This window comes from Galeopterus variegatus, unplaced genomic scaffold, assembly GCF_000696425.1.
Source record: "Galeopterus variegatus unplaced genomic scaffold, G_variegatus-3.0.2 Scaffold2834, whole genome shotgun sequence".
NCBI classification, from domain to species: domain Eukaryota; kingdom Metazoa; phylum Chordata; class Mammalia; order Dermoptera; family Cynocephalidae; genus Galeopterus; species Galeopterus variegatus.
In genome coordinates, this window is record NW_007728945.1 from 117557 (window position 1) to 132189 (window position 14633).

The 14633-nt window shown below is 42.6% G+C and overlaps 1 protein-coding gene across 3 annotated transcripts in view; it reads right to left on the reverse strand.

Moving 5' to 3' along the window:
• CDC42BPB (CDC42 binding protein kinase beta (DMPK-like)) overlaps positions 1–10974 on the reverse strand; it is a 126275-nt gene extending 115301 nt beyond the window's left edge. For all 3 annotated transcript variants that reach the window (XM_008583113.1, XM_008583112.1, XM_008583114.1), the window contains exon 1: positions 10769–10974. In XM_008583113.1, the coding sequence (XP_008581335.1) occupies positions 10769–10943 (175 nt within the window). In that variant the 5' untranslated portion in view covers positions 10944–10974. The remainder of the gene's footprint in view (positions 1–10768) is intronic.
• Between the last annotated feature and the right edge of the window lie 3659 nt (positions 10975–14633).

Below are 14633 nucleotides of genomic sequence, written 5' to 3' on the forward strand. Positions count from 1 at the left end.
TGTGTGTGTATAACTGGGATTACACACACAAAAAAAAAACCGGAGGGGGGTGGGGTGGGGAAGAAGATATAACAACTATACTTCCATGAAGTTGTTACAACAAGCAAACGGAAAGGACATTCTTGGGGGGGAGGGGAGAGAGGGAGGAGGGAGGGAGGTGTCGGTGACGGGCCATAATAATCATATACAGTGTATATTGACAAAATAAAAAAAAAAATTACTGAATATTTTTCTTAAAAATTCAATAATGTATTAAACATATTAGTGTATTTATTATAATAAATGATACATACCCTGTGTTAAAAAAAAAAAAAAAAAAAAAAAGGTTCAAGGAATTGTTGTGATTGTTGTGTCTTCTTCCCTGCCCCCCATGCTATGTTTGTCTGTGTGTTTATTTATTTATTTTTAGCTCCTACAAATAAGTGAGAACATGTGGTATTTCTCTAAATATTTGCAAATCATATTTCTGATTTGGGATTCATATCCAGAATATATAAAGAACTCTTAAAATTCAACAACAAAAAGACAAGCAACCTAATTAAAAAATGAGCAAAAGGGCTGGCCAGTTAGCTCAGCCAGTGAGACATCAACTTGATGTTATAACACCAAGGTCAAGGGTTTGAATCCTTGAACATGCCAGCCCCCCAAAAAACCACAATAAAATAAAAAATTAAAAAATGAGCAAAGTACTTGAATAGACACTTGTCCAAAAAGACATAAAAATGGCCAATAAACACATAAAAAGATGTTCAATATCATTAGCCATTAGGGGAAAGAAAATTAAAATTAAAATGAGAAATCACTTCACGCCCACTAGGATAGCTAGAATAAAAAAGCCACATAATAAGTGTCAGTGAGGATGTGGAGAAATTGGAACCCTCATGTCCTGCTGTGGGAATGTAAACTACTGTAGGAATGATGTAACTACTGGGAAAAACAATCTGGCAGTTCCTCACAGTGCTAATGCTAACCATAGAGCTACCACATGACCCAGCAATTCCACGCCTAGGTATATACCCAAGAGAAATGAAAACATACGTATATCCACACAAAAACTTGTCCATGAATGTTCACAGCATCATTGTCCATGATAGCCAAAAGGTAGAAACAACCCAAATGTCCATTAACTGATAAATGAATATACAAAATGTGATCTATCCATACAATGGAATATTATTCAGCAATAAAAAGAAATAAAGTACTGGGCCCAGCCCGTGGCGCACTTGGGAGAGTGCCGCGCTGGGAGTGCAATAGCGCTCCCGGCACGGGTTTGGATCCTATATAGGGATGACCGGTGCGCTCACAGCGCTCACTGGCTGAGCGTGGTGTGGCCGGTCTCAAAAAAAAAAAGAAATAAAGTACTGATGCATGCTACAACATGGATGAACCTTGAAAACATTATACTAAATGAAAAGAAGCCAGTCACAAAAAACCACATATTATATGATTCCATTTATAGGAAATGTCCAGAATAGGTAAGTATATAATGAAAGTAGATTAATGGTTGCATAGGGATAGTAGGGGGAGAACTGGGGATGAAAACTAGAGGGCACAAGGTTTCTTTTGGAGGTGATGAAAATGTTTTGAAATTAGACAGTGGAGATGATTGAACAACTCTATGAATATACTAAAAACCACTTTAAACAGATAAACTATGTGAACTGTATCTCAATAAAGCTGTTACCAAAAAAAAAAAAAAAAAAAAAAAAAAAAAAAAGAAAAGAAAGAAAGAAATCATCAGGTAATTGTAAATGGCAGAGAAACCTTTCTTTCTCACTAAAATAAACAGTTAGCTGCATAAGTCAATTTAAATTTTTCTCATATTGTTGTTGGACATCTGGATTTTGTTCTATAACCTTAACATGTTATTTCACAAAGATTATCAAAACTTCATAAACATAAAACTTGCTTTTCTAAAAAATAATTAAATATTTGTAGAAGGAAACATATCCAAGCTTATCACTTTGGTTACATAAAACCATATTAATGCCTGATGTTTGGAGAAATATTTCTTGTCCTGATTCAGTATAATATAAATGCCATTCCTGACACCTTAATTCACTGTTCAAATTGGAAACAGAACATTGTGAATAACTTCCAAATTTGCTGCTAGTTAGACAGTATTTCCTACATATTTGAAAGCAGTTTCATTTTAAGGTATACCAGAAAGCTGTTTTGTTAATATACTTAGAGATTTTTCAACAATCAGATTTCAAATATTTGGGGTTAAAAACAAACATCTATTTATGACAGAACTGCAAAATTAACTTTTAAGGACTGCTGCATACTCAATTATAGAATCAACATCATTCTCAATAGTGAAGAATCGATACAAATAGTATTTCAAATTAAAAATAAAGTTAAAAATATATTTGGTCCACTGATTTAAATTTTTAAAAACAAAACGATAGAGAAATTCAATTCTTTCACACTAAGCAAGGGTGAAGAATAACAGAACAATAGCCTTAAAAATGTGGTAAGGGAGGTCTATATACCTTTGGACTTCATTTCTGTCGTTTATGTTTTTAGAAAATTGTGAGTGGTAAGAATATTTCTTATTCTGCTCTTATTTGTTTCCAATTGGTGATTTCTTTCTACATACCAAAAGCTTTGGAATTAAGCAGACTCAGCTCTACGTCATTTCAAGAAAGATAAAGTTTATACACACAACTCCTGAGTCACAAACACCCAGTTATGAACACTTCCACATTGCATGGTCTCTACAGGCACCCCTACTCCACCCTCTCCCACACTCTTTCCCAGCCACCCAAAGAGGTAGACACTGTCCAGGCATCCCCTTTTTCAGCTTTCTGTACACCCATCGGATACTTCCCCCTGCTACACATCCTTTTAACCCCTTTCTCCTCTCTCTCCTCTCCAACGCTTGTGCAGTTACAGGAGAAAAACTTGCCCTCTCTTAGCCTCATTTTTTCCTTCTACTCATGGAGGAATCTTTCGAATAAATGAGTAAGTATAAGAATAGAAACAGCAATATATCCAAGTCAAAAAAGTAACTGTAGGGCCAAGCCCGTGGCGCACTTGGGAGAGTGCGGTGCTGGGAGCGCAGAAGCGCTCCCGCCGTGGGTTCAGATCCTACATAGGGATGACCGGTGTGCTCACTGGTCTCAAAAAGGACAAAAAGGACAAAAAAAAAAAAAAAAAAGTAACTGTACACTCTGACTTCACACAGATGGAAACAGGGGCATCTCTCAGTTAACTACAGTGCATAGCACACCCACCTTATCTCTGTACCCTCTGGAAACCCTATGACAATGACAACACACAATTACAATGGGGCACAGCCTCAAGGATAACGTGAGCTCCAGGAGAACAGGAATTTTGTTTTGTTCACCACTACAGTGCTGGCATGTCTTAAGTCCTTAAAAAATATTTGCTGAATGAATGACAGGAGATGACAGCAGACTACAAATGTCAACGCAATTTTGCACAGTGGGGAAAAAAACCAATGGACAAGTGGTATCTAATTTATCAAAGCAAAAACCAAAACTTAATTGTGTGTGTACAGGAGTAAGAGGCACCAGCATCTCTGAAGGCCTAAACGGTAATGGGCAGAAAATAGGACAGGACTGGTTTCAAGTCTGCAGGAGAAGCAGTTACAACCCAGATCTCCCCCCTCCAAACCCACCCCATCAGCTTTCCTACACCTCACCCCACCTTCCCAGAAAGCTATAGCTACTCCCCACCCCTACCCCCAGGCAGGAGATGGGTAAACTGACAGGCCCAAGAGAAGGAATTAGGTTACCAACTTCTGGTAGTGGCCCTCAAATTGACAGGGTCTGTGCTCCCTTTCCTGATGGTAAGACTCAACACTGAAAGGTTGTGCATGTACACAGGTGGTTTCCAGTCAGCCCGCTCATAATTATGGAAAGACAGCCAATAATCACCAAACACTCAGAGAAAAGCCTCTAACAAAGACCAAAGTAGGAGACAGATGAAAAAAAAACTCAGGCAAAAAACAGACAACACAGGAAACAAATTAAAATGTCTATAGAACATAAATGTATGTGCATAAATCAATAAAAGTTAATTTACAAAAGAATGTTTAAAAAATGTTCTGCCTTCATAAAACAAAAACAGGATATTATAAAAGGAATACTGAGAATATAAACAAGAACACTTAGAATGAGAGATATGATGGCAGAAACAAAAATTCAATGTATTGGAAGATAAAATTGAGGACTTCTCCCCCAAAAAATCAGAACAAAAAGATAAAGGAATGAAAAAAAGTAAGAGAAAAGAAAACTGACAGAACTCTAGGAGGCCCAACATCTGAATAACAGGAGTTAAAGAAGGACAAAACGGATAAGTCTGAGAAAAGGTTATCAAGAATACAAAAAAATGTATCAGAGCTGAAGGACCCAAGACCCCCAAAGAAAAAGATCCACTAAGGAACACTATGAATAAACAGAACATCATGAAAGCTTCCGGACATAAAGCAAGTCACACACAAAGGCTTGGGAATCACCACAGTCTCAGACTTCTCATTAACAGTAATGGAAGGTGGACAGCAATGGAATAATGCTCTTAAACTTCTGAGGAAAAATGATTTCTAACCTAGAATTCCATACTCAGAAAAAGTGTCATTCAAATGTAAGGGAAGAAAAGGCATTTTCAGAGACCAGGTCTCAAAGAATATCTCTCTGATGAACTCTTTCTCAGGAAGCTACTAGAAGAAACACTCCACCAAAAAGAAAAAGACATGGAATCCAGAAAGGGAAATTCAACAGAGGAGAAAGACAAAAAGAGTTCTCATAAGAAATGAAAAGGAATCCAAGGATGTCGGTAGAGCATGGTGCCGATAACAAGGTTAAGGTTGGTTCCTCATACCAGCCAGCCGCCCCCCTCGCCCCCCAAAAAAGAGTAATTAGAAACAGGAGTTAAGGGCCGGCCTGGTGGCGCAATGGATAGTGCGCCGCTTGGGAGCGCGCAGGCGCTCCCGCCGAGGGTTCGGATCCTATGTGGAGACCGGTTCCGCTCACTGGTTGAGTGCGGTGCGGACCCAGCACCGAGGGTTGCAATCCCGTTGCCGGTCCCTGGTACGGGCGCGACACGTGACACCGAGGGTTGCGATCCCGTTACCGGTCAGTAAACAAAAGGAAAAAAAAAAAGAAACAGGAGTTAAAAGTGTGTGCCCTTGGGAAGGTAGAGCCCAGAATGGGCAGGACAGCAGAGAGATTGTTGTTTTGCATTACAACTCTGTAGTACTACTTGGCTTCTGAAACTACATAAGTTAGTTTTTGTATTATGTTAATAAAGGTGAAATTTTACTGGCCAGCTGCAAAAAAAAGTCAAGCAAACAAACAAAAAAGGTGAAATTTATTTAAAGAACCCCCCCCCCAGTCACGAGTACAGTCACGAGTTAAGGGTACAGTCACGAGTGCTGTTAACCTTAACTTCTAAAGACTAGATGTGTCTTTTTAGGTCAATTTTATTTATTTATATGTTTTAGTTTTTATTTGTTTAAAAGACGATCGGTAAGGGGATCTTAACCCTTGGCTTGGTGTTGTCAGCACCACGCTTAGCCAGTGAGCTAACCGGCCATCCCTCTATAGGATCCGAACCCATGGCCTTGGTGTTATCAGCACCACACTCTCCAGAGTGAGCCATGGGCCGGCCCCTTTCAGGTCGATTTTACATTCTCATATTGGATTGTGGATTTCAGACCTGCTCTTTTAAAAAAGCAACAGAGTATGAAGCCACTATATTCGTAGAAGTTTCTGAAAGGGGAAGTGATGGAATGAAAAAGAGTGGGTAGAACTGATCTGGCAGAGGTATTTAAAACTTCAAGTGGAAAGGCATTCATGTAGGTCTGAGGGCTTAAGAGCTTCAGCTGGGCTACTGATAATGAGAATGGAAATTAAAGACCAAAATAAAATTGAGATATTTCAAAACAAGCACCCACAAGAAAGCCTGATGCTAACTGTGGTCCAGTGAGAAGAGAAACCTGGCTAGAGGGTTTTGCTCAGAAATGATTAGGGGAAAGGGATGGGGGGCAGAACATATGCCCTCTCAAAATTCCTAACAGTTTTCCAACCCATGACTCTGTGATTTTGGAGGTCAGAGAAATCATCGTCTCAGTAATGTTAGGAATCACCTTAGAAAAATAAGTTCTACATATTCTCCAAAGAGGCAGAATCCAAGGACAGAATTTGGTTGAATCAAATTGAATCAAAACTATATGATTCAATTCAAATTTCTCTTTGAATTTTTAATTCTTTCCTAAGAATAACAAATATGCAAAGTTCCCTATTACATAATCAACACATTTTGCAAACCTTTAATCTGAAAACAATTTTGCCACAATTACCTACCAACCAATAAAAAAACTGACCAAAAACCGAATCCCTATACAGATTGTTTAAAATTAAACTGCGAAGTATGACCTTTACTTATACTAACTAGTATCTATTCTATTTGCCAAAGAGAAAAAAGTTTTCTGGTAGATCTTAAATTCAAATAAAGCCTTCAAAAGACTACCATACATAGTTCACACTGTCAAAACGTGTGATTTTTAGATTGAAGGAAAGTGTGTTTTCCTCTCATCCATTTATATTAGTCAGAGAGTATTTGTGTAAGCTTTTCACACAAATTTAAGGTAACCTCAATATCCTGTCATTCCATAACATTCTAAGAATCTAAGAATAAAACTTAAACGCAGAAAAGGACTAAAAGATGTTAAGTCATAGGGGTTGGGACAATGAGACTACAAGGTTACATTGTTTTTGGTCTCTTCCAACAAGATCCTTTTACTTTTTTAATTTCAAAAAATACTTTTTGCCTTTTTACCAAGAAAAGCATTCAATTGTTTCGCCATATTTAATATAGTTTGGAATTAACAGTCCTGTTTGCTCACCTGTTTATCCAGCATCAATGATGTCAGCACAAACAGGAGATGTCTAAGGGCATTTGGCTCATTGACAAGAGCCAGGGTGGACGCAAGGAGAGGAGCTACCTGTCAACTCTGCAGTATTCTGAGTTCTTTAATTTATATGCATTTGAGCATTTTGCTTGAAGAGCAATACACTGCACACTGTAAACTTTTCCAGGTAGCTCTCACATAGTGGTATCTCAAAGTGAGAACAATTTCTTCAACTCCAATTTTATTTATTTAAAATCTAGATTTAACATAGATATTGTTGTCCTCATTAAAACTCAACTGTCCATGGAAGAAATTTTAGGAGAGGAAAAGTAAGTCTATCTTGTTAATGTTTAATGGTTTCAACTGTCCTATCTCATGCCATGTAGTAAATATCAATACACATTTCAAATAGCTATTTATAAAATCTAAATGATGTTAACCTAATTTTTGTCATGCAATTCCACTATTTCTCTACAAGTTAGATCTTATCCAAAAGACCTGTCTCTTAAATCTGTTATTTAAAGAAAGTGTTCCCATGTTACATGAATATTCTACCCAGGGAAACCATTAAGGTTAAAATGTATTTTGAGATATTTAGCTCTGTCAATTAAGCCTTATTTATTAAACATGGTAGCATCACCCCATTCCCACCTAGGGATAGGCATCTCCACACCAACAGCTATAGCATTCACATCCCTGAAGGAGAACTCCGAGAAAGCACAGTCGCATCCATGATAAGAAAAACCCCAAACAAGGAAACTAACCAGAAGGCTAGAAAGATTAATTTTGTTCAGTAAGAGAAAGATGTCTTGGACTGGGAATTGGGAAATCTACACTCCAGTCCACTTCCAGGATGAGTGTCTACACTAGCAGCAAGCCTAGGCCGCCCTCCTGGTCTACAGATCACGCAGGAGCCAAAGCAAAGGACCACTGTAGTCTGTCCAATGCCAACAGGCTGGGATTTCAAACATCAGCTGAGTCCAAGTCTACCACCAGCTGTTACACATAAGATGTGAATAAAATATTCAACACATGAAAAAGCATTTTTATACGTATAACAAAAATGAAAGACAACAAATTCACTCAGTTGGTTGTTCATATTTGTTGCTATTTACTTGTGGAAATTTTAAAGTGTTTCATCTGCTCTGCTTCAAATAGTATCAAATTTACATTTTAAAAAATAGCTTAAAGATATACACATGCAAAGTAGGATATTTCCAACTTTTAATTAAGGTTTCCATACAGGAAACCAATCAAACTATAAACATAACCAAAGGGCAATTAAAGACAAGACCCTAAAATGAGAGCTGACGTGACTCTTGTCCCATGCAACCACTGTGGCAATAAGAAAATAAACACCAGAAATAATCTTCTTTTAAAACTTAAAAACTTTATTACCTATACTTCCCAAATTTCCTCAAAGATTTCCCAATAAGTCTCAAAATCTGGGCTGAATCAGCTGCTCTTCCTTAAGTTTCAAGAATTCTATATAATTCTATCTAATTGTCATTAGATACCAGCAAGATTTGGAAAATGAGAAGAGGATGGCTTTCTGCATGACAGAAATCAATATACCAGAGGCTTCAAACATCATGGAGTGGTGAATCCAAAACCTCAACAATTCACAGACTGATAGCCTATATATGTTTCCTGAGCAGTTTTCCTTAGAGGTAATTCCACTTGGAAGTTAGAGTACCTAATAAATACTCTATTAACAGTTTTATTTGAAAGATCATTCTTTGCTTTTCAATCAAAATAACTAGACACTTCCAAGCGACACTAAATAATGACTGCAGGTACATCTTAACTAGTAACATACCACTTTAGAGTTACAGGTACATATGTTAACACACGAGATTAAACAATCCTGCTAAACTACGTTACTGTTTCATTAAAATGCCACCAGAAATTTAAACCCATTCTTCTCTATAAAGTTTACACTTTTGTGCAAACTGAGTCCCTAAGAGAATAATGTAATTTATTTGTAATCACAATTTCCAAAGAACGAAACCACAATTTTAAGAATATGTCTGTATTATGGCACACAGGTTTCTGTTTAGATTTGGAAAGTTCAGATCTCATAAAATATGACCTCTGCACATGCTGAGAAGACCTTCCCCCAGTGAAACCCACCAGTAATGCCTGTGCACAAGGCCCACTGGGTGCTCAGCCTTCAGGCTCATCCCCACCAAGGTGCTGCGCAGTTCCCAGGCCTGAGGCCAGCAGGACCACACCTTACCAGTAAACCAATCTCCCTCTGCTTCCTCCTGTCACACTTACTCACATACTGTGCACCAAGGTGAACCTGACCGTGGAACTGTCTAGATTTCAAGATCAAGTGCTCAGAAAGGAATGGCAAATACAATATTCAGAAGGCTCAGATTGTAATATGCACCAGAGACCTCGCTTTCAAGGCAACTGTGAAGTCACTTAATTATTCAGTTGGAAATCATGTCACTGATAAAGGACCCCAGAAAGCGAATGCGTTTACTGATACTCTGTGTAACCAAAAATGGTGATCCCCACCAAAATAAGGCATCAAAGGTCACACAGGCTGTCCTTTGGCTCAGGGCCTCCTCCTACTGTTGCTCTCACAAGATGTGTGCAACATTTTACTAAAGAGCAAAACAGAAGCCCTCTAAACAATAGTCCCCACCAAAATAAGGCATCAAAGGTCACACAGGCTGTCCTTTGGCTCAGGGCCTCCTCCTACTGCTGCTCTCACAAGATGTGTGCAACATTTTACTAAAGAGCAAAACAGAAGCCCTCTAAACAATACTGCACTTAAGTTTTAACTTGTAAACAAAATTCCAAATTCCAGTTACCATTTTCGCAGAGTAGGAGACCTCACTGAGGAACACATTAAATTGTTTCCCTAGCCACAAAGATTAGAAAGTACTGGTTTAAACTGCACAATGCTAGCCCAATGATGCAAATAACCTAAGGATAAGATTCTCATAGGTTTGGCAAGAATGTATGCATTGCATCCTCCTGCTCGGTCCTTTCAGGTGAGAGTCTGAGGGTCTTGACAGGATGCCCATGTCAGGGAGAGATGAAATAAAAGGGTTCCACTTTAAACTTTTACCTGTCTTCAGGCTTACCATTAAATGGCTTAATCAAATTTTTGTCCTAATAAAGCATGATAGGTCAGTCGATTAATGATTACAGCATTAGAGATTCCTGAATGGACTAGAGAAGGCATGGAAAGATCAGATGAAGACAGTTTTTAAGTGACAGTTCCAGCGGTCCCCCAAATATCACAAGGGTCTGGCACAATTACAATGAAAACAAATCAATTTGTTCTTTCATGGAGTATTTAAAATAAAGCTTTTAACCTTAAAATTCCCTTGGAGGTACTACAGTAAAGGGCGTGTTCAGGCCAGAACACCAACGGGATGTAGACAGGCTGTCACCTGGGAGGGCCGTCAGAGCTGGGCTCCCAGGAGACGCACATGGTGGATCCACGGGACGGTGGGCGCGGCAGATGCAAAAAGCCCACGCGGCTGCCCTAAACCCCAGCAGAGGGAACCCAGCGCTGACTCCGGACCCCAAAGGCGGGGGGCGGGGTGGGGGCGGATATCCCAGGGCGTGCTGCAGGAAATGATATCCAGACTCCAAGGGTGGATCTAGGAAGCGGCCAGGGCGATGGCCCAGCGGGGGGAGGGGGTGGGAGTGGGAGTGGAGGATGTGGCTCTAAGGGGCAGGATGAGGGGGCGGGCCGACCGAACGCGGATGTTGAGGGCCGGGCCGGGAGGGATGAAGGGCGAGCGGCCGGAGAGGGCCGGGACGAGATGAGGAAGCCGAGGGGCAGGGGCCTGTGGACGGCCAGGCCCAGCGGGGAGGGGTGGGGCCGCCCGGGGCTCAGGCCGGGGTCCGGCGCGCACTCACCCCACTCGAGGAACTCGGCCACATACTTGTCGCGGCGCAGGGCCGAGTGGCTGCACTCGGTGTACAGGCAGACGAGCACGTCGAGCAGCGTCTCCACGCTCAGGGCGCTCTCGTTGCGCCAGGGCCCGTCCAGGAGCAGCTGCTCCAGCTTCTTGAGCCGCACCTTGGCCGACATGGTGCCGCGCGGCCCGCTCCCGACGCGCCGGCCTCTCGAAATAGATACCTGAAAATGTGGAAGCAAATTTGGAACTGAGTAATGGGCAAAGGTTGGAGGAGTTTGGAGGACTTAGAAGAAGACAAAAAGATGAGAGAAAGTTTGAAACATTTTAGAGATTGGTTAAATGATTGTGACCAGAATGCTGATAGAAACATGGACAGTAAGGGCCATGTGGATGATGATGTCTCAGATAGAAATGAGGAACTCATCAGGAATTGGACAAAAGATCACCCTTGCTACACCATAGCAAGGAACTTGGCTGCATTGTGTCCATGCCCTAGGACTTTGTGGAAGGTTGGACTTAAGAGTAGTAAACCAGAATGTTTGGCAGAAGAAATTTCCAAGCAGCAAAGCATTAAGTAGCTGCATGGCTACTTGTAACAGCCTATGCTGAGTTGTGGCAGAAAAGACATGATATAAAGCCAGAATTTAAAAGAGAAGCAGAGAATAAAGATTTGGAAAAATTCACAGCCTGGCCATGTGGTAGAGAAGCAGAGAGCTGTAGAAATGCAAGGGTGAAGCAGATAGACTGGTTGCTACACACATTAGCTTGGAGATGAGGCAGCCAGATGCTAATAGCCAAGGCAATGAGAGAAAGGCCTAAAGACATTTCAGACATCTGGAAGGGTGCCCCTCCCATCATGGCCAAGAGGCCTAGGAGAGCTGAGTTTTTCTGCTCTGAGTTTTCTGCTGCCCTTAGGAACCTGCACCCCACATCCCAGCTGCTCTGGCTGGAGCAGCCCTGCCTCAAGCAACCCCAAGTGTGGTTCATGCAGCAGCCCTGGAGAGCACAAGCCAGAAACCTTGGTTGTGTCCACGTGGTGTTAAGTCTGCAGGCCAGCAGGACATGAGAGCAGTGGAGGCATGGCAGCCTCCACCCAGATTTCAGAGGATGTATGGAAAAGCCTGGGGACCCTGGTAGAGACCTACTGCAGGGGTGGAGCTACTGCAGAGGCCATCTACTAGAGCAACGACAAGCAGAAAAGTCTTGTCCGGGCTCGAAGCGGCCTTAGCAGACTCGGACTCTAGCTCTGACTTCACGGGCGGGAGACTGAGTCCCAGACGGGGCGGGGGACCTGTCGGGGTCACACGCTGACCCCGGTCATGGCGATGCTGCGGGAGAGGCGGCGACCCAGCGGGCTACCAGAGCCCTGTGAATTGGCGATGCCGTCTGCAGTGGCCGTTTCAGATCTCACTGTCCGGCTGCCCCTCCCCTCAGACGGATATCATAGGGAGACGATTTGGTAGGAAGCGGGCCAGATACTTGTCTCCACGCTGGGTTTGCTAGGGAGTCACTGCTGTCACCAATATTGTTGATTTATTGGGTGGCCGGGTCAAGGAGGTTGAGGGACAATACCCCCAACCCCAAACAAACCCTTAGAGTCAGTAGAGGAGGGGGTCCTGGAGCTTGTGGGGAGGTCACCGAGGCCATGGGGGTGGGTGAGAGCTACTGGGGAGCGAGGGTGCAGGGCCGTAGGAACCCTAACCTGGGAAAGGGGGTGCTTCAGTAAGAGCAGGGGCATCGAGGGGGCAGATAGAGAAATGAAAGCCGGAAGCTAACGGAGCCTGTGGCAAACTAATCTTTGGAGCTAGAGGTCAAAAGAGTGGCTACCTCTGTGGAGGAGGTATTGACTGGAAAAGGATCCGAGGGAACCTTCTGGGCTGCTGGAAATGTTCTGTAACTTGATTTGAGTGGTGGTTACACAGGCGTACGTATAAGTAAACATTCTCCAAACTGTGCATCTAAGGTTAGTGTCTGTCACTGTATATGCGAAGGGTCTTCAAAAAGTTCATGAAAAGATTTGTATTATTTATTTATTTATTTGGCAGCTGGCTTGTGCAAGGACCTTGGTATTATCAGCACCACCTTCTAACCAACTGAGCTAACCGGCCAGTCCTATTATCTTTTAATTCTATTTTCCATGATCTTTTCGAAGTACCCTCATATGTGCCTTCATTTTGTAATATATATGTCACATTAATTTTTAAGTAGCAAGCTAAAACAGTCTGGTGTTAGAGATCAGAGTAATAGGTTACCTTAATGGAGTTTAAATTGGAAGGGGCATGGGAGTCCTCTGGGGGCTAGAAATGTTCTTTATCTTCATCAGACCCATCTTGTTCCATGGGTCTATACATATATAAAAATTCATCAAACTGTATTCAAAATATTTGTGCCCATTACTGTATGTGTATAATATCTTAATAAAAAAGGGAAAATGCTGAGCAGATCACTTGGCTCAAAACCAAAGGTTTTCCACTGGCTATAGGATAAAGATCAAATTCTTTACCTTGGGGGCCGGCCCGGTGGCGCACTGGATAAGTGCGCCGCTTGGGAAGCGCGGCGGCGCTCCCGCCCGAGGGTTCGGATCCCACATACAGACCGGCGGCTCACTGGCTGAGCGAGGCGCGGGGGCAACACCGAGGGTTGCAATCCCGTTGCCGGTCCCCGGTCCGGTACGGGGGCGACACTGAGGGTTGTGATCCGTTGCCGGACACGGAAAAAGACAAAAGACAAAAAAAAAAAAAAATTCTTTACCTTGGCCTTTCAGTAGGGTGACCAGATGTCTGAATTTGTCTGTGACAGTCTCCATTTTTCATCTTTGTCCCAGTGTAACTATTAACAGTGTCCGTCTGGACAGTGTTCCCGTCTGGACAGTATATCTTCACATCTCCTGACCCAGCAGGCTCTGCCTGGCCCTGCTCAGTCCTCAGCAGGCTCTGCCTGGCCCTGCTCAGTCCTCCAGCCCTGTTCTTACCCTCCTCTCTTCAGTCTCTGACTCCAGCCTTCCTGGTCTCCTTGCTGTGCCTCAACTGTTCCTGCTCCTCTCTGCTTCAGGGTCTTTGCACTTGCCATCCCCGCCACCTGATGCCCCTCCCTCACTGCCTCTACTTTGTCTACTCAACCCAAATCTCTATTTCCATATTGCCCCTTCAGGGTAGCCTTGCTAAACTCCCTGGGCTAGATCAGACCTCAGGTCACCCTGTAGGTTTCCTTCTCAGCACTTGACCCAATGGGTACATTTCGGTCTTGCCTACTAGCCTGGTACTAGAAACCTTTCCGTACTTCAGTTTCCTCTGGGGCAAAATGAGAATAATTCACATTGGTAACTGCTATAATGAACTAGAATTGTTATTTCAGAAACCAGGGACTGTGTGACCAGCTGACAGATGAAACAGCCTTGGGTCCTAGCTCTTGGCACTCAGACCAGGGAAGCCCAGCCATATGTGTCCTCAGGCACCCAGGAGGTTCCACTGTATCCTTACAGTAAACTCCTACTTGAGCTGGCTCCAGTGGATTTCTTTTCTTTTCTTTTTTTTTAAAGATGACTGGTAAGGGGATCTCAACCCTTGGCTTGGTGTTGTCAGCACCACGCTCAGCTAGTGAGCAAAGCGGCCATCCCTATATAGGATCCGAACCCGTGGCCTTGGTGTTATGAGCACCACACTCTACCGAGTGAGCCACGGGCTGGCCTTCCAGTGGATTTCTTTTCTTTTCTTTTTTTTTAAAGATGACTGGTAAGGGGATCTCAACCCTTGGCTTGGTGTTGTCAGCACCACGCTCAGCTAGTGAGCAAAGCGGCCATCCCTATATAGGATCCGAACCCGTGGCCTTGGTGTTATGAGCACCACACTCTTCCGAGTGAGCCA